Source organism: Varanus komodoensis, unplaced genomic scaffold (assembly GCF_004798865.1).
Source record: "Varanus komodoensis strain SLA01 unplaced genomic scaffold, ASM479886v1 scaffold12, whole genome shotgun sequence".
NCBI classification, from domain to species: Eukaryota; Metazoa; Chordata; class Lepidosauria; order Squamata; family Varanidae; genus Varanus; species Varanus komodoensis.
This window is the reverse complement of record NW_025335349.1, coordinates 22,072,964-22,100,353: the sequence shown is the minus strand read 5'-3', so window position 1 is coordinate 22,100,353 and position 27,390 is coordinate 22,072,964. Positions and strand designations below refer to the sequence as shown.

Genomic DNA, 27,390 nt, shown 5'->3' with positions numbered 1-27,390 from the left:
TTACTGGAGAGGTGAAATATTTATGAAGGACTTCCCTCTGCAGCCTTAGTCAGCCTTTTCCAACCTGGGCCCCTACTGATTTGTTGCATGACAACCACAGTCACAGACATGCTGACTATGGATGATGGGAGCTAGAGTTCTGCACCTCTGCAGGCAGCGCTGGGTTCAGGAAGGGATCTCTTAACTAGTGTACCATATGAGCTTCTCCCAGAGTGTTGTGACTCTTTTCTGCAATGCAGTATGGAAGGGGGTGTGTATGCGTATGTGCCTGATTGTGGTGATGACATGTATATGTAAGTGTATGCATTTGATTTCTTACTTGCTGCATGCTTGTCTTTAACTGGCAGATAAGCACCTCCTTTATGGCCGTCCTGCTGTTCTTTATCGTACAAAATATAGCGTCCTGCATCACCATGACTTTGAAAGTGGCTACAGTGAAGTATTCATGATGCCGCTTTGGACATCCTACACCATTTCCAAACAGGTCACTATGCTATTGGAATCTTTGTCTGAGTGGGAGGGGTTGGGAGGAGGGAGGCCATGAAAGGGCATTGGCAAAGTGGCAAGAAGAAGCAAGACAAAGGGGCGCTAAGCACATGCCTTGTCCAAGTGACTGGAGAAGATGTCCCCATAATAAGGCAACCCTCTGAAGGCTGAGGGCACATCCAAAGGCCCAGAGCAAGGGTACTTTTTGTGTATGATGTTCTGTTTCTAATTTCTGGAGCTTTTGACTGTTGCCAAGTCATGAAGGCCTGGATTGCAAGTGAGCAAATAATTAATCAAGCGAGACCATTTGGACCAATTAATTTGCATAGCACCATCTGTGAAGTTGATACTTTCTTGAATAACACAAAGCACAGAGACTATGTCTTGCCCTGAGTAGCTTTCCATCTAGTTCCTGACAAAGTGCCAGGCAACAGGGGGCACGGGAAACACCCAAGGCAAGAGCCACTGGCAGGTTAAAGTTTTGAGGAGGCAATTCCATTCTGTGGGCCTCTTGTCACTGGAGTTCTTGTATTCTGGTATGGAGATTTGGATACCAAATGCTTGAGCATTCTATCAGCTCTGAAGTGTGTGCATGCATGCATGTATATTCCTGGCCATATTCCTTGGTTGTTGCTCCAATGGAGTTTAGGAATCAAGCTGAAAATGTAGGCAAGCACCATTTTTCTGGAGCGGGTTTGAAGACAGTAATTAGCATAGCACTTGATTTATGGAAATAATTCTACAAGCTATGGTGGTATCCACTGGCTTATATCAGTGGTGCACAGTTTGTGGTTCTCCCAATATTTGGCTTACACCTCTCACAAGCTGAAGAGCATTTCTACGAGAGACATCAGCTGTGCACTCCTAACTCCTCCCTGTTTATGCGTTCTTCAGATCCTCTTGATCCTCCAGTTTCATTCTGTTTTCTTGCTACCCTGCCTACCTTTTTATCTTTTGAATTGGGAAAATGAGGCATTATTTCTGAAATGGAAGTAAAAGGGTTTCCTATTTGTGCATTTGCACTATTCTACGACAGTATAGTATCACCTAGAAGTTATGTGGTGGGAAATCAGGAAAGGGGATATTCTTTGTATAGAGCTTGGCGCTCGGTTCTTCAACAAAACTGAAAGTAGGCACAGTGCTTAAAAGGCTTGTGTAGAAAAGCTCTTAGCCAGTAGTACCAAGAGTGAAGGATCATGGAATTGTAGGTTGAAACATCTGGAGAGCCAGAAGTTGTCCACCCCATTTAAGATGGTTTCTTGGAAGAGTGGTCTATTAGTCATGGTGGCTATAGAAAGCTTTCATTTTTGGAGGCTGTGCATTCCACCAAGTGTTAGTTACTGGGAAGCAACAGCAGGAGTGGAAAATTTGTGCTCATGTCCTGCTATCTGGAAGCACATCCCTTGACTCTGTGCAGTCAGGATGGGGATGAGAGTGGACTAAATACCTCTTTGCCATCCCTCCTCCTCTTCCTAGGAGGTACAGGTATGTGCTATACTCAGATATTATTCCTACTTTACATTATGTGTATATCCTGCCATCTTTCTGCGTGTAAAGAACCCAAAGTGGCTTGTAAGGTTCTCCTCTTTTCCATTTTGTCCATATGCAGAAAGCATTGTGAGAATCACTCCTCAAACGCTGCTAAATTCCTTTTTGTTATCAGGCGATGGGCAGGGCTGACTTGTTTTTATTGATTGCATATGAACTACTCTGTGATCCTCTTCCATCTGAAGGGCAAGATAAAAATGCTTTAAATGAACAAATATATTACAAGGGCCAAACATTACCTTAGGTGGCGTGCAGGATGTGTGTGCTTTGGACAAAATGCCAGCTCAGGGCCTTTAATTTAGTCCAGAACGGCAGCAGAGGGTACAGAGTTAACAATCCCTACCTCCATATGAGGGCTCTGATTCAGAGAAATCCCTGCTCTGCTGGTAATTTGTAAATAAAACAAAATTTGTAAATAAAACCCTGTACTATGTGGCAAAGATAATGTGTCATTTGGCTCAAAGACCAAATAGAATCTGGCAATAACTGAATGAATGGATGAATCCAATGCTCTTGTTACGGCAACTGTCTAGACCAACACTTTTTTTTTTTCAAATATCAATAGCCATTCCTTTAAAGCTGGCAGCTAAAAGTGGAGTATTGTAATATCTTCATAAGTATATAATATATATCTTCCATTCATATACAAACTACGCCTCTTCTATATAGCACAACATATAGGATTTTGCAGCGTGCACAATTATTTGCAAGACTTAATTATTATGATGCTCATTTCACAGACTATGAAAAAGCTGAGAAGCCTGACATATTCATTTTTTATTTATTTAAAAAAATCCTGTGCTGTCCCATTACTAAAAGTCTCTGGACGGCTTACAAAAGACAAACAAACAAACAAACACCAAGAACAAAGAAACCATAACAACGGCACGACACACAGCACACTGCATCCAATAAATAATGACAAAAACAAGGATAAAACCAATTAATTGTTAAAACATTCAGCATTCCAGCATTCTCATTTAGATTGTGTTAAATCGGCTTAGGCTCTTGTAGAATTTGAGGCACCTCAAAAAGTTATGTATTTGCAATGATCTTCATCTGAAACAGAACATAAGAGTAGCGCTTCTCATTCCTCCTCGTTCATTGCAGGCAGAGGTGTCTGGAGTCCCAGAGCAGTTGGTCAACTGTGTACGGCCAGACCTGCGCATTTCTCCAACCAACAGTCAGTGCTGTACGGCCTACCGAGTGGACAGACAAATGTCTTATGGATTTCTATTTCCTCCCCGTAAGTTGAAACAGGACGTGAGGAATGATTTTGCTATTCACTGCCAATATGAATAGTGATACAAAACTTGGGCTGGGATGTAAAGTACGGATGTGAGCACCTAGAGAAGTTCCCTCTTTGCTTCCAGAATTCCCGTGGCTGAAGAGGCAGGCCACGGCTTAAACCAAACAGCTGTGGCCCTCTTTGGCCCACATAATCAAGCAGTGATCTTGGGAAGAGTTGACTGCACATTGTATTACTTGCAATAAAACATGGAGGTGTAAGTCTGGCGATATTGGTGGGGAGACCCTCTGCAGAGGAACATAGTCGAACTATGGAATTGGCCACCACAAGATAGAGCGATGGCCACCCATTTGGATGGTTTCCGTCAGCCGTTTTCCTTCAGCCAACAGAATTACCTTACAGCTTTGGGCCACTGTGACTACGCTAACCTTTGTTGCTGGAAATAGCCGCTGCACATATAATGCAAACTGAATATGTAACCATCATTTAGCATGGAGCAACTGGAGGTTGTTCCAACTCCTGATGTTTCCTTCTGGTAGAAACCTTTGATAGCCCTGCAGTCCCTTCTCAGTATCAGCTCCATGCCACCACTGAAGGGTGCCAGTGCAAAATAACCCTGACATGCTAACTCTTCTTGAATTTTTTCCAGAGCTCAGCTCCTCAGCAGAAGCAAAATATGATGCTTTTCTAATAACAAATGTCATTCCAATGTATCCTGCCTTCAAAAGTAAGTGCCCTGTTCTTATGATTTGGTTTGGTAAAATCCAGTTTCTGTCTCATAGATGGGCTTATCTATTATTTATTGTAAGCCATCCTGGGACGTTCTGTAGGGGACGGGATAGAAAATAAGTAAATAAAGGTGGTTGTTATTTAGAGACCTAATTAGCTCCACTATGGAACACATTTTGTACACATTTGTACAGAAACAGTGATTCCTCCATCTTCCCGAGAAAATACTATCAGATTCAAGAGAACTATTGTGTATTCAGCTGCATTTCCACTGAGTTTAGACCAATGTCTACCCATAATGCCACCTGAATGTTCTACCAGGTGTGGGCTACCTGTGAAGGTATCAGAATGTTACTAGTTTCTGCGGCACTATAAGAACCAATCTTGTGCACTTCAGATATGCATATAAAATTCCTATCAGTTGGCTGTTTTTTCAGGTTGCCCAGACATAGCTGTTCTTCACTTACTTACATATTTACTTACTTACTTAGAGATTTTTAAAATGTTCTTTCAACCAAGGATACCAGAATGGTGCTTCATGATATCTTGTGATGCTTCATTTCATACCTTCCTAACTGCAAGAGCCCATGCCAAAACACAAGCTATAAGTTGGGTATAGAGTGACAGGTTTGGATCTTGGTTTTTCCTCTTACGTGTATGCTGTGATCAAGACCTGAGGCTCCCTTCCTCCCCAAGGGAGTTTGGGAGGATGGCAACAAGGGAGAGCTCATTCTCAGTAGTAGCACCTAAATGTGGAATGCTTTCCTCCATGAGGTCTGCCGGGCCAGGGCAAGACTTTCCTCTGTTCCCTGGCATTGCACTGTATATGATGGGCTTCTTGATTTTACTGGGCATTTTAAATTTCAAAATGCACTATTTTAAATTGTTTTAATTTTTACATGTCTTAATCCTTGTTACAAGATGCCTTGAGTTTTTGTTTTTTGGTTTTTTTTTTTAAAGGCAGCTAATAAATTAAAATACTACTAATAATGGAGTTTATTGTGTTTTTGTGTAAAGTCACTCTGTGGGGAAAATACAGTGGAATGCACACCTAGATATCAGGGTAGTATAGCACAGAGAAGAATCAGATGGCTTCATATGGATGGGTGCATCCTCTCCTATACAGGTGGTGTTCCTTCCAAAAATGGGGAAATCAGCATCCTGAGCTCCTATTTTTAATTACTCCTATTGCACATTGCCCTTGTAACAAGGAAGTCAAGGTAGTCTGAGTCTGCAAGAGTCACTGCTTCATATTTAAGCTTCACAATTGACCTGTTGCAAAAATAATAACCGGTTCAAACCGTAATTGTCTTCTTGGCCATCACACAAATGAACATCTTTTATTGTGGAGCCAAGGAAATTATACATGGGAGTGTGGGAAGATGCACTTCAAGCTCCTGATCCAAGTTAATTCCTCGGAAGGGGCCTAATGCAATGAGTGACTTGCATTTCTGTTGCCACTGGTGCCGGAGCCCACCAAAACCTGGCATCTGTTTTCTATGCCAAGCCACAGAATCCTGGCATATGCATGCTATTTATTCATATACAAAATATTGCTGTACTGCCTTTTGTTTAAAACCCTCGTATTACCTTTGAAGCTATATTAAAAACACAGCAACTAAAATTAAGGAAGTATTCAAAGTTAAAACAAAAACGAGCTTTTCCACATCCAGTTTTTATTGTGCACTCATCATGTCCTTCTCACAGTTGCATGTGGGTTATTTAGACAATGATGTTACCCTCCAATATGCCTCAGTTTTTGCTTTTTGGGAGGTGTGGGTGGGAGAAGAAAAGGCAGTATTATTTAAAGAAAGCGAAACAAAACACCGTCTCGACTTGTGTGATTGTGTACTCCGGGACAGCACATTGCCACCTAGGGGTTATTGCATAGGAAAAGTAGTAAAGGAAGGGCTCCGTAACGAAACCGAAAGGTGATACAGTAGATTAACAGAAGCACATAGAAAAGCCCATCTAGATAACATGCATGAAGAGGCTAGTGGAGCAAACATATCACAACTGCCCACTGAAGGGAAAACAGGAAAGAGCCAGCTGGACCTCGCCGGGATGGGTTGGCTTGGGGAATTCCATAACTGGAACTCTGCTGCTTAAAATGGCCCCTGTTTCATGTCCTTGGGAACTGCATTAGCCTTGGTGGCAGAAGGCTGAGCCAAGCCTTGGAAGATGATTGCAATTCATGCGTGCAAAGGGGCCGTCTTTTAAATATCCTGCAGAAATAGTAACTACAGATGCCAAAGTAGCTGCATAGAAAATTTTTCTCCCACCTAGTAATAATTTTCCCACAGATTGGGGGTGGGGTGGGGATTTCTTTTTGAAGTATTTCTATGATACTTTTTGACAGCTACCCCCGAAATAGCTTGCAACTACTAACACGTCTGTTAAAAATGAAGAAATGTTCAAGCTATGAATGCAATCAAAAGAGGCAGAGAAAGCTGTCTGGGGAAACCATTCAGAAAATGAACTGGAAAGCAAGACACAAAGGCAGATGTTAAATAAAGTAACAGATCATGAGTTAGCCATTGGAACGCTTTGGGAAATAAAATGGCTTTAACCTGATGCTTAAAGGGAGCTAACTCCCTCACTGGCTTGGATAGACACTCCATAAGTGGGGCACTTCCACCAAGGGGACTCTTTCCCTTTCTGGGTGCTGCTGGCTTTATGGGCATGCCCACTGGACACACCTGCCCCTCTCCTCCTCCTCCTCCTCCCTATTTCTATACCATCCACTAGCCGAAGCTCTCCAAGCAGCTATGCAACTATATAGATGCATATATAAATACATTGCATAGGGCAAATGGTATGATCTCCCTAAGAGACTCTTCAGAAGTGTAAAATCAGGGAACTGCAGTTGTGTACTTACATGCCCAGGGTCATGTGAAAAACTGCCGGACAGGAGCTGCCTTGTTTTGTCCAGGGAAAGAACAATGCTGTATCTGTGTAATGCCCAAGGCAATGCCAGCCTCTGAATGGCACTGTGTATTTCCTTTGTTGAAGACCTGGCCTAAGGAAGGAAAAGGAAAATGGGGACTCAAAACATGGTTGCTTTTTATCCTTCCCCTGGAGACAAAATAGATCTGCAGTACCATGATGATTTGCTTATTTTGGACCTTTGATCAAAAGGCAAGGAAGAAGCACTTCAAATGTGAAACAGTTTTAGAATCTGTATTCAGAGGGCCTAAACTGAGGTTGATTCCGATGCATGATTTTAAATGCATTTTATTTTTGTGCTTGTATATTTAATTAAAATGGCATGTACTCATGTAAAGGTGGTAAAGGAAAGGATGTTTTTGGAGGGCCTTCATTCACATGGTCCCCATTCTTTGGAGACAACTTGATGACATGTAACAATCACCACCTCCATATAGCATGCTATATTTATATTAAAAAGATATTTATATTAACCTGCTCATCAGAGAATACTTACAACCCTGTTAACCCCTTTTTGTCTGACTAAGGCTCGTTTAGTTTTCAAAGGCATATGTCCTAATCTGATACCTGTTCAGTGCTTTCTTATTAAATGATAGCAAAATGCCCATCAAAAGCCTGGATTGGGCAGGTATGGAAGCTGGACTGGCACATTGCAATGCATACCTCTGTCCTCTCTGTGAGAGACTTCGCACCTGCATGGAGTCCCTGGCACTGAGGACATCAGCAGCGTCTCCAGCGCCCTGCACTGTATTTGTTCCACACAGCTGTGAATTGCAATTGTAGTGAGGATGAGAATAAAGTGGTGCAATTTATGATATAACAGGGATTAAGCTTTCTTCTTGCCCCTGGTCATCCTGCTGATATAGATAACTCCACAGCATGATCATAGAAAAGAGAGAGCTGTGAGAAAGAGGTCCTACGTGATCTATACAGACCACAGAAAAAGGGATGCTGTATGGTGTGGTGTTCAGCATTCCAGCCACGCCATCCGTACTCCCATTTTCCATTTTTTTCTGCACAACCAGCATCCCACACTCATTGCCCATGCTCAGTCCTCAATGCATTTTCTTTTAATTTGGAGGGGAATTTCCTACTTGAAGTCCCCCCCCCCCAAAGATTTCTTGTATTTCTGCAAACCTCAAAGTCCATTTGGATTTGCTATGTATATATATTGCTTCTTCAGATTGATTTAATTATACTTTTGTATTTGTCTTTCCTCTTCTCACTTCATGCAGAGGTGTGGAATTACTTCCAACGGGTTTTGGTGAAGAGATATGCCATTGAACGGAATGGAGTCAATATTATCACTGGACCCATCTTTGATTATGACTTTGACGGTTTACATGACACGCCAGACAAAATAAAAATGTAAGAATCTTTTGTTTTAGGTGGCAATCCTAGGCACACTTACTCGGGAACAAACTCTCCAATGTAGGCCCTTTTTGTCTGAGTAAGACTTGTTTAGTTTTCGAAGGCATACAGTATGTCCTGCTCCGATGCCTGATTTTCAGTGCATTCTGTTCAGTGCTCTTAATCAATTTTTATTTCTTCCTTGCAAGGGATTACTTTCTCCAGATCATGTCAGTCAGTATGGTGTGGGGATGCCAGTGTTAGTTTGGAGACTCAGGAAACCTGGGTTCTAGTCCCCACTGTGGGGAGTCACAACCCGCTTCACAGGATTGTTATTGTAAAGATAAAATGGAACTAAGTAGGCCGCCTTGCAAGAAGAAAGACAAGATATAAATGCAATGTTAACAGTAGCAAAAATAATCAGATTGGCTTGAAAAAGCGGGATTTCCTTCTAAAATTAAATCAAAAATACTTATTTGCAGCATTTAAAAATCCACAACTCATGTTTCTCTATAAAATAAGCTCCAAGCAGCTTAGCAAAAATTCATAAAATACATCAAGCAAAGTAAAAACTATAGTCCTTCATGCCCTACCAGAGTTTATCTAGTGAGTTAACGTAAACAGGGGAAGATTAACCTGCTATAAAACCTGTGAGAAATAAAGCATCATTGCCTGAAGACTGTGTCCACAGAATTTCTCTAGGAAGGAACTTCTACAACAAGGATGCTATGTGGGAAAAATCTGCATTGTGTTCCAACCAACTAGACTGCCAAAAGTGCATGGGCACCAATGTTGGCCTCAGGGTGGGAAGGCAGGATTGCATGGGAGGATATAGGGTTCTTCAAACAGCTTAGTCCCAATTAATTCAGAGCTTTGTATGTAAGGGCCAGCCCCCTGAACGGTTTGCAAAAATTAACTGTAAGCAGTGCCAATGAAACAAAACTGGACTGATTCGATCAGCAAAGCAGGCTTCAGAAATCGGTATGGCTGTCATATTTTGTGTCAGCTGAAAGTATTGTGTCCAAATACTTTTCTGATCCAGCCCCATGTAGTATGTTTGAAAGTAATTCAGTTTGGATGTGAAGATGGCATTCTTGACAAGGCCCAGATGCCCTTCATTAGGAAAGGACATAATGACTGGAATAGCCAAGGCTGTGCATGGAGCCTAGTCGTGGGCTATCCCTGAGAACCTAGGAGCAAGGCTGGGTCCAGAAACCTCTCCGAGTTCTTCAGTGTTTATGTTAAATTAGGGTGAGGGGCCTAATACAACCTCCAGCATTACATGAAGTTGTTTTCCTAAGGAAGTACTTCTCTGGTTGGGATTACAATCAGGAAGGAATTAGGAGGTATTGCAATGCTATCATCGTCTTTGAAGAAGTCTGTATCCAGGCTCCAACGTGGCAAGTTTCACCAGCATTTTTTGCCTCTTGGGTAATCACAAAATCCACAAGTCTCTTGTAACTCACAAGAAAGCCACCAATTGGCTGGATGGCATTAGCTGCAGCTGAGAAGTTAGCACCTTCTTATTGTGCCTTAGAAATAAAAAACAGAATTATTTGTCTTTGAAAGGGATTATATTTTAAGATGTGTTGGGAACTAAGAGTAATCCATATGGTGATGGGTTTGAAGGATTTGGCTGACCTGTTTGCAAATCTCCCGCCACCTAGTTTGATCCTTTGTCTGTGAGAATTTTGAATTCCTTCTGTATCCTATATCTATATCTGTATCCCTTCTGATGGGTAGCAAAAATTGGTAGATCTTTTCTCAGAAACATTTCCAGTATGTCTCCTTTTAGAAGAATTTGTAAAACAATAACAACATTGAAAGCATTTCCTGTCTTCTAGCTATGTGGAAGGAAGTTCAATTCCGGTTCCAACCCACTACTATGCAATCATCACAAGTTGCCTAGATTTCACGCAACCTGCTGACAAGTGTGATGGACCACTATCTGTGCTGTCATATATATTCCCACACCGGCCTGACAACGATGAGAGCTGTTTAGTAAGTCCAAAGAGATTCCTGTTGGGTTTTTAAATTACAACATGAATGCATCAAAACAAAAGATGAAATAACTTCTTTTAATCTTGATGGGAGTCTTATTCAGGTCTGTGATTCTCACAGTCATGGTTCAGATTTCTAAAACTGGGTCAAAAGCTGAGCCAATCAAACTTTTGGTTAGTCTTTTGGAGTTGAGTGTAGAACTGGGGTCTCTTCTGGAGCAGATGCACAGAAATGATAAGGGAGTGTGAATAAACCATACATTTACAGGATTATGTAAGCTGCCCTGGATCTTTTTCAGTAAAAATATGGGGTATAACTAAATAATAATAATAATAATAATAATAATAATAATAATAATAATAATAATAATATGGTGGCCCAGTGCCAGAGCTTCAATGACTAAGAGGTATCTAACTTAAATGTAAGCCAAATTCAGGGTGCTAAATTGTGACTTTATTCATAGTCATGACACACCAGGCTTTTTTAAACCAAGCCTCAATAAAGGATATGTTTTAATTTCCATTGTCAGTCAACAGTGGAAACTGGCAGGAGGCCTGCTTCATAGTTGTGATCGGTTGTCAGCCTGGTTTCTAATAGTAGGCTACCTTCATTCTTTGAGACTTTTATCCTGCCAATTGCTCCACGGAGCCCCCAGGATGGCTTAAAATATATTGTAAACGAACAACAAATAATCACAATAAAAGCCCATTACCCATTGCAAAAACACGGGTCCCCAGATTCCGAGGATATGAAATGGTCTTCTCAGTTGGTCCAGGGAGCAGGACTAGAACCAGTGCCCAGAAGCAGAGTTCAGCTGAGCAGTCATTAGAAGCTTTGCAGAAAGAGAATTCAGCAGTGGACTGACTGCCATGAGAGGAGGCCGGCTCTCTTTTGCTGGAGGCATTAAAGCAGAGGCTAGAACAATGGGAGAACTGTGTTTCTCCTAATGTGCCTGCACTCCCATCAGCCACAGCTGCCATAGTTGTGGATGATGGGAGAGCTGCTTTTTCAGGATTTTGAAAACATATTAACTGGCCTTCCTATTTAAAAGATTAAAAAGAAGCCAACTGATCCAATATGAAAACCACGCAATCACACATTAAAAGATAAACACCAAGCAGTCAGTTTAGCTTAGAAAAACGGGGAGTAAATGGGGTGTGACAGAGCCACACAGGATTGTGTGTGGCAAGACATTTTTCTCCCTTTCCCATGATATGAGACCCTAATGAAGTGGATTTCTGGGAGATTCAGAGTGGATGAAAAGGAGGACTACTTCATACAGTGCAGAATTAAACTATGGAGTTCACTTCCAATCTAGAAGCCTTTGAAAGGGGACTGAACAAATTCATGGGGAATTAGAGAAATTCTCAGAGGATAAGTGGCCCAATGGCTACTAGTCCTGATGGCTAATCAGAAGCAGTGTGCCTAATATGCTGTGAGTTGTTTCCCTTTTTTTCACATTCAAAGCCACAGACCTTCCCTGGAAAACATTCTTTATTCTCCAAAGTGTATTCCAGAAGCACAGTGACCCAGAATGAATCTCTGAGCATGTACAGAGCGGTTAGTTGAATCAAATCCAGTATTAACTTCTAGGAGTTCTCCTTATGGGTATGCACAAACACTTTCAGGGGAAGGCTTATGGAAATGAGCATGCCAGCTCTCAGCACATTGACCCTCTAACTGGGGAACCCTTCTCTACCGATGCCACATCGTGGGGCTGAGAGCTGTACCCATTGGGTCTGTCTCTGAGAAGCTTCCCTGTTCTAAGCCCTTGCTGATAGCGGCCCTTCTTGGTTGTTCTCAGAGGCTGTCGGAGCACCTGGGGAGTCTGGCCTTGAGGGAAGTGCCTCTGCTCCTCTCCTCTCAACCTCTGGAATTGGCCCACATTCTGAGCCCTCCCCACACCCCTGTCCTGAGTCCAGATAGGCCTGCCCCAAGAGCGACTGCCCTCCTCGCTCCTAAACACCTATGCACCTCCACTGCTGGGGAGAAAGCGTGGGCTGATGGTTTTGCACTCCTGTCCTGTTAGCTGGTCTGCCAGCACGTGAACAGCATGCTGGACTAGATGGACGCCTGGGCTGATCTACCAGGGCTCTTCTCATATTTCCACGTTCTTAAACAGCATCTCTTCCATGATCAACCCCCCCCCCACACACACACACACACAAACTTTAAAAATCAATTAAATCTAAAGCACTGAGATGTTAAACATTTAATATTTTGGCATCCCTCTCCTTTGCAGATATATCTCTGAGTGGTTCCTCACAAGTCATGCTCATTAAGTATATTCACACAGCAAGAGTATCCCTTTATCAAAATCAAGCACACTGCTGGTTTTTCCTTTTTCCTTTGTATTTTGCCATCTGTTTCTATTGACTGAAGCTGTGAAGAGGGATGGGCACTCATACAATGCGGGAAGTGGATGAGCCACTTAAAATAATATGCATAACTACTTAGGTAGTAATGCACTAATTAATCACGCTAAGTAGCAGTTGTAATGCATCGTCAGTTCTGTCAGTTTAAACAAACTGAAAACCTGCCCAGAGGAGTGGGGAGGGAGGAAGAGAAGAGATGAATTTTAACAATGTAAAGGTGAGAGAATAAGACGATGCATAACAATAAAGATCGCTAAGTAAGCCAAAGAATCCACTAATTATAATTCTTAGACTATAAATGGCATGCTGACGGAACATCTGTGGTAAAATGGTCCTTCTCTTTAAACAATGAAGTGAGTAAGAGTCACAGAAGACTCGTATGGGTGGGATAATAACTATTTTTATGGGCTAGTGATTGTGCATTCAGTTGAAAGGTTGTGCTAATTAAGACACAAGCACTATATGTAAGGATACAAGTGCTGCAAAGGTTTTCTAGATGGAGATGCAGCAGCTGTACCGGCATCCAAGAAAGCAAAAGCCCAGAAACTGTGAAAGATGGGATAAACCTCATTCTTGTGCTTTGCTATCCAGAATGATTCTAATTTTGATAAGGCAAATGCTGTACACATCTGTCCTAGTAACTGAAATTGAAAGATTTTTCTACACAAGGAGTTCATGATCCTTGTGTAGAAAAATCATGGTGGTTTGTGGTTTAGTCATGGTGGCTTATGGCTTCGTTAGACAAAGTTGTGATCTTTCAGTTTTGTTTCTCTTTTTAAAGAGCACTTGCCCATTATGTGTGTGTGTAAGCATGTGGGGGGGTATTATTTCTGAAAGCGAAAGAAAATATATTTTCCTACTTGCACAATTGCAATATTCTGTTATAGCACAGTGCCACCTAAAGGTGTTATATCAGAAATGCAGAAAAGGAAAAGCTCTTTGTGCAAAAGTTCTCGATTCTGCAACAAAGCTTCAAGCTCACAACAGTTCACCATCTTGTATAGAAAAGCTCCGAGTTTCTGGTTTATTTCTTAAATCTATATCTGCTTTGAATTTTAGAATAATTTCAGGTGATACAGAGCCACCTGGTGGTGCTTCATAACCACCTGATTTGTTAGGTGCATCCATGTGAGAGGTTGGTTGTTGTCAATCTGGCCATGATGTGAAGCAAACTTTTAATGCCCTTTTGGTAGCATGTTTTCCATTCCCACACATGAAATGTAGGTCTGTTTGATAAAAGGTGGCCAATTATTCAGCACTACAGAAAGATGGCACAGATTTGCATAATATTTGTATGCATTAATTTATACATATAGATAAAATGTGGAAATAACTAATATAATTTAAATACAAATACAGGACAACTCACCATAAGGGGAAGACTTTAGCTTTGCTGTTGGCAGGAAACTTCAAGTCCCCCTTCTTACATTTCTTGCCCTTTAATCTGGGTTTGGATTGGACAGGTCTTCCAGCAAAAGATGCCTTCAGAGAGAGGGGCTGTCATCTCGAAAACAGGACAGAAGGCTACCCTAGTTCTGCGGCTTAAATAGAGTGAAAAGTAGAGGGTGTTTAGAAGGAAGTTTTAAACTTAGAGAAACTGTTAGATTTTTCTTTAGCAGTAAACATCTGAGCAAATCTTTCCATAATGTGTTGATTCTGAAAAACTGGAATGCCTGTGGAATAATTTCCTGCTCGTGTATGCTTCAAAACCAAAGCCACTTATTGAGTTAAATTAAGTTAAAGTAAGAGGACAAACAGGGAGTGATCTTAGAAGAGGGGGAGGGGAAGATCCATTGCTCTGGCGTGTGTTTCTTTGGTCTGGAATTTGTATTAGTGCTCAGAAACCTGTCAATTTAAGACCTGAGATAAAGCTAACTCATGTACGTCAGGCTTCACAAAACCAGGATCCTGGAAACTAAGGCTCATGCTTTTACAACATGGCTGGCGATCTGCAGTCATGTGTGAATTACCACCAATTGTGCTTGTGCATTCTTACCTTCCATGTAGCTGCATCTTGTGGGCCCAGATCTACATGGGGAAGATGGAGTGCCTGCAAGCAACACAGAGGCCCCGTGTTGCTTGGGCCCTATAGTAACTTAGGATACATATGAACCTTCCTATTCCTAGAGGAATCCTCCTGTGAGTTGATTCATACCTTTTTGTTGCTTGTAAGCAAGCACAGTTTGTGACAACACACTACATCGTTACTGACTACCAGAGGTGTTTTGCTGAAGCAGCAACCTTTGCTTCCCATTTCCTGGCTTTGTGCAGCTTGAACCAACATGCGAGAGCCTTCACTCTGGTCTTGCACTGACAGAAGTTCTCTGCCGGTGGATTTCTGCGGTTTTAAAATAGGAAATGTACCATTACAAAGAAATACAACTTAAAATGCAAAACACTAAAAATCAACACATGGTATTATTACTGAGCAGTTCTTGAAGGCCAAAGTCTCCAAGGTGTTGAGTTCATTACCTTTACAATGAAAGTGGATGGTTGATAAAAATAGAGTGTTACCTTTATCATTCATGCCATATATTTAACCTGGTCTGATAGCTTTGTTTCAGTGTTAAAGTTACATTGTTTCAACAGTACAAGGCAAGAATTTGAAGCTGTTTTACTCCGATATTTACCTGCAACCTGCAACATGGGGCTTACTTTTAATTTTTCTTTAAAAAAAGAGAGGCCCAAATGATGTCCCATTTCTGCAGCCTCATTTGCACAATAGGGTGAAAGTTTTGCATTACCATTGGCAGTAGCTACAGAGATCCTATTAGTAGCTGCCCTGTTTGTCCAGAAAACCCCTGGGAATCATGTCTTCTTGTTTTCAGAATAATTATAGCTGTTAAGAGCTATAAATATCCTGAAAGCCAGGAGAAAGAAGAGGGATGGGTGAAGCTTCGGCTAATTTTGGATCTGACTATAGGAGAAAGTAAACATTTATTTTCATTTTATTTATGTACTTTCCACCAATAAGGTACTCTGAAACCATAAAACCCTGCAAAATGCAAAGATCAATTATAACATAAACCAGCAACACCATAAACCCTAAAATAAAACGAATAACAGGAGACAACAGAGAATCCATTAGGAGCAGGGGGGCAGTGTATAAATACAAAACAAACAAATAATAAAGAGCTAAAACATTAAGATTAAAAAGCTTTTGGGAAAAAAAGAAGGGTTTTACCTGGTGTCCAAAGGACCACAAGGTAGCGTCCAGGTGAGCTGTTCTGGTGACGGCAGAAAGGTCCTTTCTCCAGTTGCCGACTGCCATATTTCATTTGGCAGGGGCAACCAGAGAAGCTCCTCAGAAGATGTTTCTAAGGACCAAGTTGATAGTTATTGGGAGGCGAATTTACCTACCAGTTCTTCTCAACATATAAAAACATCTTTCTACAAAAATTATAAACTATTATGGATGGTGGAACACTCTTTCTAAAAGGAGAGCATATATTCAGTAAAGTTGCTTTTCAATTCCAGAATTCTTCCGAGGATGAATCCCGATGGGTTGAAGAACTCTTGAAAATGCACACCGCCCGAATACGTGATATTGAGCAGCTTACCAGCTTGGACTTCTTCAGGAAGACCAGCCGAAGCTACACAGAAATCCTTTCTTTAAAGACATTCCTGTATACATTTGAAAGTGAAATTTAATCATCTCTTAAACTCAGCCGTTCCATTCTCTCATGAAGTGGTGTATATTTTTATATTATATTTATTAATTTGAAACAGGACATTAAAATTATTAGTGTGTTTTAATCTTGCATCAAATCTTAAATATATTAAAGTTGTGTCAGGTTTTTTATTCTTTAATGTAGGGCATATGTGTTTGGTCTTTTTTTCCTTTCCTTTTTCCTGAGAGAACGCTCAGAGTGTTAGCAACACTTGAGTCTCTTGGTCAAAGCTTCTAAAACGGTGCTGCAGAATCAATTACTTACTTTGAGGAATCTTAATTTTTCCAGCACTCCTTTGCCTCATTCTTTTTTTTTTTTTAGTCCTGTATTGTGTATCAGACAGGTAAAATGACAATTACTATTAACTATGTGATAAGTGTATTTAAGCTCCATAGAGAATAGAAACTTAAATATAATAAAACCACACATTCAGTTTTTACTTTGTGCTCCTTTCTCAGAGAACGTTTTGACTATCTAGGATTTGCTGCCATGGAATGCTGTAATGGTCACTGATTCGGAGAGCTTTAAAGGGGGTTGCACATATTCATGGAGGGTGACACTATCATCATCATCATCATCATCATCATCATCATCATCAATGGGTACCTGATGGCTGTAGCCTATCCACCGCATAGGAAAAGCAGCATGTCTAGGTAGCCCAGGAGAACGTGAGTGGGAAGGTACCCTTGCACTGAATTCCTGTTTGTGTCCATCCACGTGCAACTAGTTGACCACGGTGTGAACCGAATGTGGGCTGAGACGGATCCGATCCTTGGGCTGATCCAGAGGGGCTCCTTCTATGCCAGACTTTGTCCACTACTTCCCCAGCTGACATGTGCCCAGCCTATTCCTTATGCTGTGCACAAACAGAACACAACTGACTGACAATGCTAAAAATGATCCTCACATTTTTAAGCACAGCAGACTGTTTATGAGTAAGACCCTTAAGCTCACAACTTCTGATTAAACGTGTCTTTATTTTCAGGCAAGCAGGCAGAGCCTGGGGACCTGGGGTAGAGCTATAATGTTGGTCACCCAGGTTCTTCCGTGGCTGGTGCTTTTCAAATGGGTCCTGGTACCTTCAGATGCATGGGGTCCTAACTCCCACCATCTTCAGTCAACAGGGTTGTGGCGGCTGGGGACGATGAGAGTTGCAGTTCAGCATACCTGGAAGGAAGCAGAGTGGGAAAGGGTTGGCTGTCCCAACCCTTCACAAGGCCCCTGGCTGCTCTCATAAATGGTTCCTCACCGGTACTCCGAGGGATCCAGGTGGCTCAGTCTCACCTGGCGTCTAGCATGGGGAGGGGCAGCCAGGTGAACGTGCTGCCTCCTTTTACTTTTCTTCTTCTACTGGGCTGTTGTTTCTGGCTTCACAGGGCTTCTGGCGGAAGAACCACACAGCAATGTGTGAAGCAGCACGCCGGTGCCACAAGCCACATTTGGTGCACCAGGGCTCACATCAGGGCTATTCATGCCTGCACGCCGGGTCACAAAGCTTCAGCTGGATTTGCACACACTTCTTGAGTGCCCCTGAGGATCCTACAGAAGGCGAGAGGTAGCCGTGCTATTGTGGGTCGGCAGAGACATTCAGAGATGCTAATCCAACAGTCAAACATCTTGTCTTCACATGAGAGAGCAAGGTATGTAACATGCTGCTTTGGGACACACACACAAGCACACAATGAGCACTTTGAAACAGCAACTTCATTCCTGTCAGGATTGCTTACATGCATTGGATCTAGAGAAATTACATTTAAAAATATTTTGTATTGTTTTCTTAAAAGAAATAAAAGGAACGAAATGCAAAGAGAAATAAGAATGCACAAGAATGCAAAGATATTACACAAATGTAATCTATAAGTTCATAACTTGCAAATTTTCCCCAAAACCAAAACTTTCTATCTTTCTGTCAATTAGCACTTTGTCTAAGCTAGCAAAAAAGATAATTCTAGTTCTCTAAAGCAATACATTTTCAAATCATTTTGAGTCAATTATAAATCATCAACAATATTTTATGAGCTTCATTTTGTTTTATATTAATTAAACTGCATATAATAGAATTTCCATTTATCATTAAATTCTTCCATTAGTCTTCTGTTTACATAATTAGTTAATCATTTGCATTTTACACCCCTTGCAATGATTTATCGCTAACTTGTTCCACTGAGTTAAATGTGATTTAACTTAATCTGGCTCCAGCTCAGGGATTTTGAACATCTTTGTTCGTGTTTCAAAGCTGATAGAATTCCTGCTATTACTATACAACCCTACAAAGGACTTTGCTCACACTACTTGAACACATAGATACTTAAGATGTTTTGCTAAGGTTGTTCTTGTGTTCTTTGCCTAAGTTGGACTGGCTAGGAACAATAAAAGGGATGGGGTGGCGGAAGGGCACAGGATTGCTTGCTTTGGTCTAAAGGTAGGGAAAGGCAACATTATGGCTGGTGTCCAAATGTGGCTTGCGTGGCCCTAGGATGAATCCCTGACTTGCTGCAGTATGTGCAGTGTGGTGGAGTGACTTGTTTCAAGCAGCATTATGGCAAGGATGGGGAGAAGTCAGGGAAGGAACCGGTATTTAAATACACAGCAAGTCTTTTTCAAGTGTGGGCTCTGTAAGTGGAAATGAGTAGCAAGATATTTCAGGCTGACAAGCCCCTCTGTCCCTTGGGGAGGGCTTTTGAGGGCTGCAGTGGAGGGAAAGGGTTGGGTTTGAAAACACTGTTGTGGGGTTCAAATGACTTCATGCTTGTCCCAAGGCAGAAGGCAGTTGGGATGCCTGCATAGCTCAATCGGAGCGTGTAAGTAGTACAAAACCGAGGCTGAGTGCTATGCCATGTGCAGGAGCCTGTGTGATGTAAGGATTAGGGTTGCAATTATGTAATGATTAGACAAGGGACTCGGGAGATCTGGGTTCCAGTCCTTGCTTGGCCATGAAGCTTTGGTCCAGTCACTGATTCTCAGTCTAACCTACCTCGCAGGACCGTTGCGTGGATAGAGCTCACCTTGGGTCCCTTGCAAAAGGAAGAAAAGGTGAGATATAAAGGTACAAATAAAAGAAAAGCCTAGAATGAATGAGAGAGAGAGCTTAAGAATGTAACAGCCCTGCCAGCTCAGACAAAATGAATCTAATAAGGGGGCCTGGGCTTAGACCAGATGTTGCCTTACAGATGCCAGTGTGTCCCCAGGCACCTTGCCTATGCAGTGCCCTGCCCCTCTTGACCTCTCCTTTCTTTTAAAGGTATTTTCAGAAAGTTTTTATTGGCTCTACAGATTGCTACAAAACTGAGTGAGGGACTGCATGCTTGCTTGCTTGCTTGCTTGCTTGATTTCCCACGAATGCTTCTGCAGACCTTCTTAGGGCATTTAGATGGAGAAGGGCTGCAGGCCAAAGCTGCCTTCTGGGGCACGGCCAGCCTGCAGCCAAGAAAAGGAAGTGTGTGGGGAGAGAAGAGAGGGTCCCTGTTGCTGCTGTCTGGCAAAATGTGTAGCGGGAGCACAGGGAGCAGCGGGGTCTGTGGAGAACCAGGGTGGGGAGGGCAGAGGTAAAACAAGGGAGGAGCAGGAAAGACAACAGGATCGAGGAAGTGAGAGGTAAGTTGACGTGGAGGTGAGAGACAAAAAGAGATGACTCGTGTCCCATCTTTTGGGCAGGTGAAGTGCCCTTGGCGAGTGCCCCATTGTAGCCATTGTGTGGTGGCGCCCAGGAAAGTTTCTCAAATGTGCCTGAGGAGGTTGGAAACCCTTGAGGTGGCCACTTCTGCAGCTCAAAGAAAAAGAAGAGACATTGTCAAAAGAAGGGCAATGGATCAGCATAAACGTGCACATCCTATCCTCTCTGAGCACCCGTGTGGAGATCATGACTATAACTTAAATAGAAAAAACAATGCATCTCACTGTTGTCAGGAGTACTGCTGCCAGGTGACATGGTTTGGTTTGTTCTCCAGCAGTTGAGAACAAACACTTCTCAACTTCCTTATAGTCCTTATAGTTGTAGTCCCCTAGTCCTTTGTTTTGGAGTTGGGTGAGGACAGATGTCTTCAAACAGGGGATGCCTTCAAAGAGATCACAATCCTCTGCAAGGTAGGAGACACACTCGCACCCTTCTAACCAGATGTGTCTTGGAGGGCCACAATAAGGACAGAAGTGCAAAACCTTTTTCGGCTGATATTTCCACACCCCTGGCATTCAGAGGCTTCCTGTCTCAGATCCTGAAGACAGTATAGAGCCATCAAGACTAGTCGCCATTGAGTGCTGTGTAGCGGAGCGGTGAAGGATTTGGCCATCTGATATCCCCACTGTATTATTAGCTCCTTTCACTATTTTACAGGGTGAACTGCAAATATTCTCAATTTCTGAGGACATTCAGTGGTCTGACTAATCCTTATTAAAGGAGATGTCCCCATGGGCCCCGATTATAGCCCTCCTATTAAAGTGAGCATTGATTCTCACAAACATGGATTAAAAGCACAGACCTCTCCACAGAGAGGTGCCAGGAGCAGCTACGATACACTTTGCCTTTGGAAGGGAACCACAGTTTCCAGTTTTCAAAGTCGGTCAGTCTCACCATGTTCTTGGCAACGCGCACCGTCGCTTTGCTCACACAGTGCAGTTCCTAACCCGGCACTAAAAATAATGTCGATTGATTTTCCAGAAGCAGACTCACACCGCTGAAAACAACGTTTGATCTTTCAGAAATAGGCCTGAGGGCTGCCATTCACAGAGTGTATCTGCATTGCTTGCCCCTTGAGCATCTGCAGTCCGGAAAAATAATTGCATTTTCCTGCAGTTTAGCTCAGAAAAAAGGCAAGTAAAGAGGAGACTTAATAGAAGGACATAAAATTAGTTGTGGGTGGAGAAAGAGGGTAGGTAGAAGTACTTCTTTCTATCTGTCCTGAATCTCTCTCCATTCAGCTTCATGTGTTTGGGATCAGGTTCTACTGTTATGAAATACTAACATTAATAATAACAGCAACAATAATAGCAGTCATTTCTATACTCCCCATAGCCAAAGCTCTCTGGGTGGTTCACAGTATTAAGTCACCCATCCATATTTCAACTGGGCCCAACCCTGCTTAGTTTCCAAGATTAGACATGATCAGGCACTTGAGGCTATATAGGGGGTCTCAAACTCAACTTACCTGGGGGCCGCTGGCAGTAGAGTCTGGGTGAGGCTGGGCCGCATCAAGTATTTCTCCACCGCGGTGGTGGTGGGCTGCTCATCCCACGGCCAGCCCGGGCGCCGCCGGCACTTTGAAGGCCGCAGGACCCCTCCCCCGTGCCCTGTCCATCCTGGCAATTGGCCTGCGGGCCGCGAGTTTGAGACCCCTGGGCTATATGGCAGCTATATGAAATAGGGAAGAAAACTTATCCTCCTCTCAAATGCTAAACTCTGAGGCTGTCCCATGCAGCTGATTGGTGGGAGATTCTGATAAAAGGAGATACTTCTTCACCCAGTCCATAATTAAACTATGGGATATCACGAGATGGAGGTGGTCACCAACTTGGATGGTGTTAAACAATGATTAGACACATTCCTGGAGGATAAGTCTATCAATGGCTGCTTGTCATGATGGCTCTATATTCTCTCCAGTGCTGGAGGCAATGCACTTTGTGTGTGGATTATGGGAACCGGATGGTGGTGTTGTGCTTGTGTTCTCTGTGCGGGCTTCTCACAACTATTGGTTGGCTACTGGAAGACAGAGATACTCCTTAAGTAGCTGGACAGGTGTTCTTAAGTCTTTGTGCAGTTTAGCTCTGCCTGTTACAAGATCGGTCTCCCTTTGTTTATGTGCATGGGTTAGTCAGCAGATCGTTGCACCTCCAGTGTTCATTGCCTAAGTAGATACAATTCCTATTTCTGCTTTTATTATCAAGTCCAAATGCCAGACAATGTAGGGAACCTGGGACTCCTCTTCTGGTGTTTTCCATTTATGCATCCATTATCTGGGGTTTCAACTTGATGGGTTTACTGGCACTGGAAGAGGTATTTAGCTTTTCCCAGTTCAATTTGGCTTCCTCTTGAAGCTTCTAATAGTCCCACAGGTGCTAATACTGACCAGGATGTGGGCATTGACATGAGGAAAATGGTGCGAGGAAAAGGGCTAAGCAGCTCAGCTTGCTTTGATCTAATTTAGTCAATCTGCAGCTGTATTCAGGCAGTTTGGATCCCTCTGCCATTGCATGGAGGTGCTAGAGAAACCCATAAGCTACTTCTATTCTCAGGCATGGGCACATCACGGCCCTGTGATGCTGCAGGGAAGGGCCATGGCTCAGTAGTAGAGTGCATGCTTTGCCTACCAAGGGTCAGGTTCATTACTGGCATCTTCTGGTAGGACTGGCAAGAGTCCTGTATGGAACCCTGGAACGCCCACAAGCCGTCAGTAGAGGCAGTGCTGAATTAGACAGACCAATAGCCTGACTTGGATAAGGCAGCCTCCATGTGGTCTTCTTACAAGAAGACGCCAGGGGTTCAACTGGGATCTTCTGCATGCATCGCATAGGCCCCATTTTGGAACTATAATCCCTCATGTCATGAAATCACACTCGCACAGAAGGCTCTTCCCCTGCCTCCTGGACCTACCCTGCTACAGAAGGGCTGTCTGTCTGACATATCTGTAGTTCACCAGCAATTTAATCGGCTTCCCTCTGACTCAAATAATCTATTTTGGGTCTGGAAGGCCCAAGCTGATAAGCTCCCCAGGCATGCTGTTAAGGCTCTGGACCTTTGCAGAGGTCCAGGAAACAGTGAAAAATTACTGGCTTGATCAGATTAAAGAGTATTTTGATTGGCTCCTTGATCGCCATGCCGCTGCCCTGCTGACAAGTGTACCCGCAAAGGTACTTTGGCTGGATCAGTCAGAAGCCTTGGTGGGAGAAATGGCCCAATCATGAAATGTCCACAGCTCTCAGACAGGTTGTCAAGGCCAGGGATTTCCTGAGCATCCTTGGCAGCACCATTTTTGTCACTTTCTTGTACTGTATTGCTCTGTATGAAGTGCCTGCACAATTAAGCAATGCACATGGAACCTCCCTGAGCTCTCTCGTCAGTTGCAGAACTATTGTTCCGTTTCTTTTGATCCACTGTGAGTGGAGCCTGCCAGCCAACAGTCTCTCTCTTCTTAATGCTGCAACTCTCTTGCAGTTGGTGCAAGTGTTATCCACTCTTCTCACTTGGGCGTCCCTTATTATTATTATTATTATTATTATTATTATTATTATTAAACATTTCTATGCCGCCCCTTGCCGAAGCCTCGGGGCGGCTTACAACACAATAAGATACATTGAAATACAATAGAACATAATAAATTACCACTAAATACAAAAATACAAAAAATACACTGAGATACAATAATATAAAATTAAAATTAACAGTATAAAATAAGTAAATAAAGAATATAGGAGGAGGAAAGAGAAGGAAGAGGAAGTTGCCCTGGCCAGATCACATATTTTAACCATTAAAATGATGTTTAAATAAAAAGGTCTTTACCTGGCACCGAAAAAACCAGAGCCAGAGTGCTGAGAAGGGTGCAAAAATCATTTGGCTTTAACATCATTCTCCTTCACCCTTTCTTGGTATGATCCACTGTTCAGCTCCAGAACCTGTCCCACGTTTCCAAGGCCAGAGTTCCCCATGCACTTTCCCCGCACTGATTCTTGTATTTGCCCACCGAGATCCATTACCTTGTTCATCCAGAGAAAAAGAGAGTTGTAGCAACCCGGGTAAAGTGCTGGCTGAATCCCAAAGCCAGGTTCCATATTTGAACTATAAGTTCAAGGGTCAAGAAGTCACCTTAACATATTTGGAAGCAACTGCCAAAAGGTTGCAGGCTGAATATACCATTTCTAAATCCTACTGGAAACTCTACCAAGAAACCCTGGGAAGAGTTTCCATCAAAAATTATTGTTGTCGTGGGACATTAATTGTCTCTGACTTACGGTGACCCGATGAATGAAAGCCCTCCAAAACGCCCGTCCTTGCCAGCCCTGTTCATCTCTCATAAGCTCAAGGCTGTGGCTTTCTTATGGAGTTAATGTATCGCATAGCCGGTCTTCCTCATCTTCTTTGGCTATTGGCATTCCCCAGCGTTGTTGCCTTCTCCGGTGAGTTATTACGATCTGCTCTTAATCAAAACTGTGGCAGCTCTGAGGTCCCTCAGAACAGCTCAGCTTCCTTTTGGTGTCTGTGTCATCAGCCAGCTTTCAGGTATTGGAAGACAGCATGGCCCATCAGCAAGACCACTAAGCGTTTTCACCCCATTTTGGATTCATACCCAAGGTAATCCAGAAAGCAGACTGCGATTGACATTTTTCCGAATGTTGGCAATCAACAAGGAAGTGGAGGCCTTTGGATTGTCCTTCCTTTGAAATTGGGCAATTATAGGAACTTCTGTGCTATTTTTAAACTTTTCATGTAATGTATTAGCTTGTTTTATTTATAGCCTGCCTTTTTTTCCTTAAAGAAATAGCATTCCTCTTCCTTCTCTCCATTTTATCTTTACAAGCACCTGGTGAGGTAGGTAGGTCTGTGACTGAGTCTGTGACTCATTAGGCTTCACAGGTGAGTAGGGACTAGAACCCAGATCTCCTGAGTCCCAGTCCAACACTCTAACCACTACACCACACCGGCTCTCATCCAATGGCTATTGCTTTCTCCCAGATCTATCCATTTCTGTCCATGTGACAGAACCCATTGTTCTTAGATCCCATTGTCTCTCTCTCTCTCTCTCTCTCTCTCTCTCTCTCTCACACACACACACACACACACACACACACACACAGTGAAAGAGGTCCTTGCATAACCCAGCAAAACTCTGGATAAATGCAGTTAAGGGTTCAGTTGCTGGTAGTAGAACATAAGTGAAGCCCTGTTGCAAGGGAAGAAGGAAAAAAGAAGAGTCCTAAAGTTGCAGATTTCAGCTTTCAGAGCATACCAGGAAAAAAATATAGAATCAGCCATGAATTTTCATGTTGCACCACCTAGTGGTAACACCAATTAGTAGCATCAGCAGAAATAAAATATTGCAACTCGTGAAACTGTTTTCCAGTATTTATACCCCTACAGATGAGTTAGGATGTGGATGGCAGCAAAGCCTCCTTCTTACCTTGGATGTGGATTTTAGTTTTTGAGAAAAGCTTCATGGCCCAGGTTTTGCAACATCATTTTCACTTAGCACATGTGCTTGAATCATGTGCCAATGCATGATATTGGGAGAGCTTTGTTGATTTGTTTCACAGGTTAAAATAGAGGAGAGGTCTTTACACTGCATGATTCCTTCATAGCCATCCATCAAAAGCCTCTGCTGCATCAGGATGTGGGACAGGAGCTGGGGCAAAGCAACATGGTGCCAGGGCAGCATCAGGCACGTGGGTTCCTTTGGATCCCTTTTCCCTTGAAGCCAACCCTGTATGGACGTCTGTGTCAGGCTTTGCTCTTACTTGTCCAAATGGCAACATTCTTGCAATAGCATGGCTTAATCCTGTCTTAGGTGCTATCAATGAGTCAGTTTGTGACTGTGTTCCCCTTGAGTTCCCGCACCTTAAGGGGCCTGCTCCTTAAAGTCTTCTGCAGTGGCTTCCCTTTTGCATCACGCCTGTAAGAGTTGTGTTGGGTCCAGTGGCAAAGAGAGTCACTTCTGACAACATATCCAAATTCCAGAATTCCTACCGAGAAAGAGTCAAGGATCCCCTACTCTGTCGCACCCACCCCCCTGCTTTTTGAGCATGCATTTGGGTCAAGTCCTCATTTTAAGAGTGCTTCCATGCTGGTTTTAATTTTTTTAAAAGGCAGAATTATCTCTCATTCTTTTTAACTGCTTTAATTGGGCTGGATGTAGGCAAATCTTGTTCCCACTAAAGCCAGTGGGCAAATTGCAATGCAGTGTGGTAGCCAGAGTGATGGACTAGGACTTGGGAAAACCAGGTTCAAGTCCCTGCTCAACTAAGATGCTCATGAGGTGACTTTGGGCTGGTCACTGACTGAGCCCAATTCCCTCACAGGGTTGCTGTGTTGCTAAAATGGAAAGGAGACCATGTGAGCTCCCTTGGGATTCTTGCAAGAGGACAATTAGCTGGGCTACAAATATAATGAGTCATGACTTAAGTCACAACGCAATCCTATACTCACTTTATACCTGGTGCTGTAGTCAAAGTAGGGGTGCAATACAGAAACAGAGTGAGTCCGAAAGGGTCTCCTGGGCTAGCTTGCCTGAACCCCGGCTCCAGCCAGCTCCACTCATGTCGGACCCACACTATTAGTATTTTTATTATGAAAAATCTTTCTTGGCTGCCTTTCAGGACAGAAGCCCTCCAAGGCAGTGTACAATCATAGAACACACAATAAAAACCAATAGAATATTTAAAAAAGCAACACACGCAGTTAGAATCAAAACAGCAACAGCAGCAAATGAATCAGGGGAAGGCCACGATGAGGCATTGTTTCCAGGGCCTTCAAAAAATTTGTGAGGATGAAAAGACCTAATGGACTCCAAAGGGGTGGGGCGCTGCAGAAATGGCTATGCTTCTGTAGATGCCCATCTATATCTGGCCTCACAGGGGGACGAATAAGGAGGGCTTTTCTGGCTGATCTATACTTTGGGCAGGATGGCATGAGTGAGGAGGGTCTCCTCCCTCATCTCATGTAGCAAGGCTGGCTTACTATGTTTTGAAGTCATAACATTTCATCTAAATTTCAGAACTGATTGCTCTCGGATGGTTTCTAGAACTCGGGCACTTCATAGGTTGAGCTGGCATAGACAGTGGAAGAGGAGAATGAACTGCAGGGCCAAACATATGGTGAACTACATGTTGCCACTGCTGCATTGGAGGATCCATTCTACCTTCCTTTGCTTATCTGCATGGGGTGCTCTCTCCTGGTATCCTCCACATTTGGGAATGGAGTTTGGTGCTAGCTTTGTCTCTGAAAGCACAAGGCAGGTCATCCTTCAGGTTTCTGGGCGGGGAAGTACAAACAATGTGCTCACTTGTGCCTGCCTCTTCTGTGCCATCTCTTCTGGGTCAAGCACTCCTCTCCCAC

At 43.0% G+C, this 27,390-nt stretch overlaps 1 protein-coding gene across 3 annotated transcripts in view; it reads left to right on the top strand.

The window, feature by feature from the left end:
- The window catches only part of ENPP2 (ectonucleotide pyrophosphatase/phosphodiesterase 2), a 68,250-nt gene extending 51,456 nt beyond the window's left edge, over positions 1 to 16,794 (top strand). For all 3 annotated transcript variants that reach the window (XM_044422107.1, XM_044422106.1, XM_044422108.1), the window contains 6 exons: positions 348 to 484; positions 3,145 to 3,280; positions 3,933 to 4,010; positions 8,194 to 8,326; positions 10,153 to 10,309; positions 16,162 to 16,794. In XM_044422107.1, coding sequence (XP_044278042.1) covers positions 348 to 484; positions 3,145 to 3,280; positions 3,933 to 4,010; positions 8,194 to 8,326; positions 10,153 to 10,309; positions 16,162 to 16,335 — 815 coding nt within the window. In that variant the 3' untranslated portion in view covers positions 16,336 to 16,794. The remainder of the gene's footprint in view (positions 1 to 347; positions 485 to 3,144; positions 3,281 to 3,932; positions 4,011 to 8,193; positions 8,327 to 10,152; positions 10,310 to 16,161) is intronic.
- The last annotated feature ends 10,596 nt before the right edge of the window (positions 16,795 to 27,390 follow it).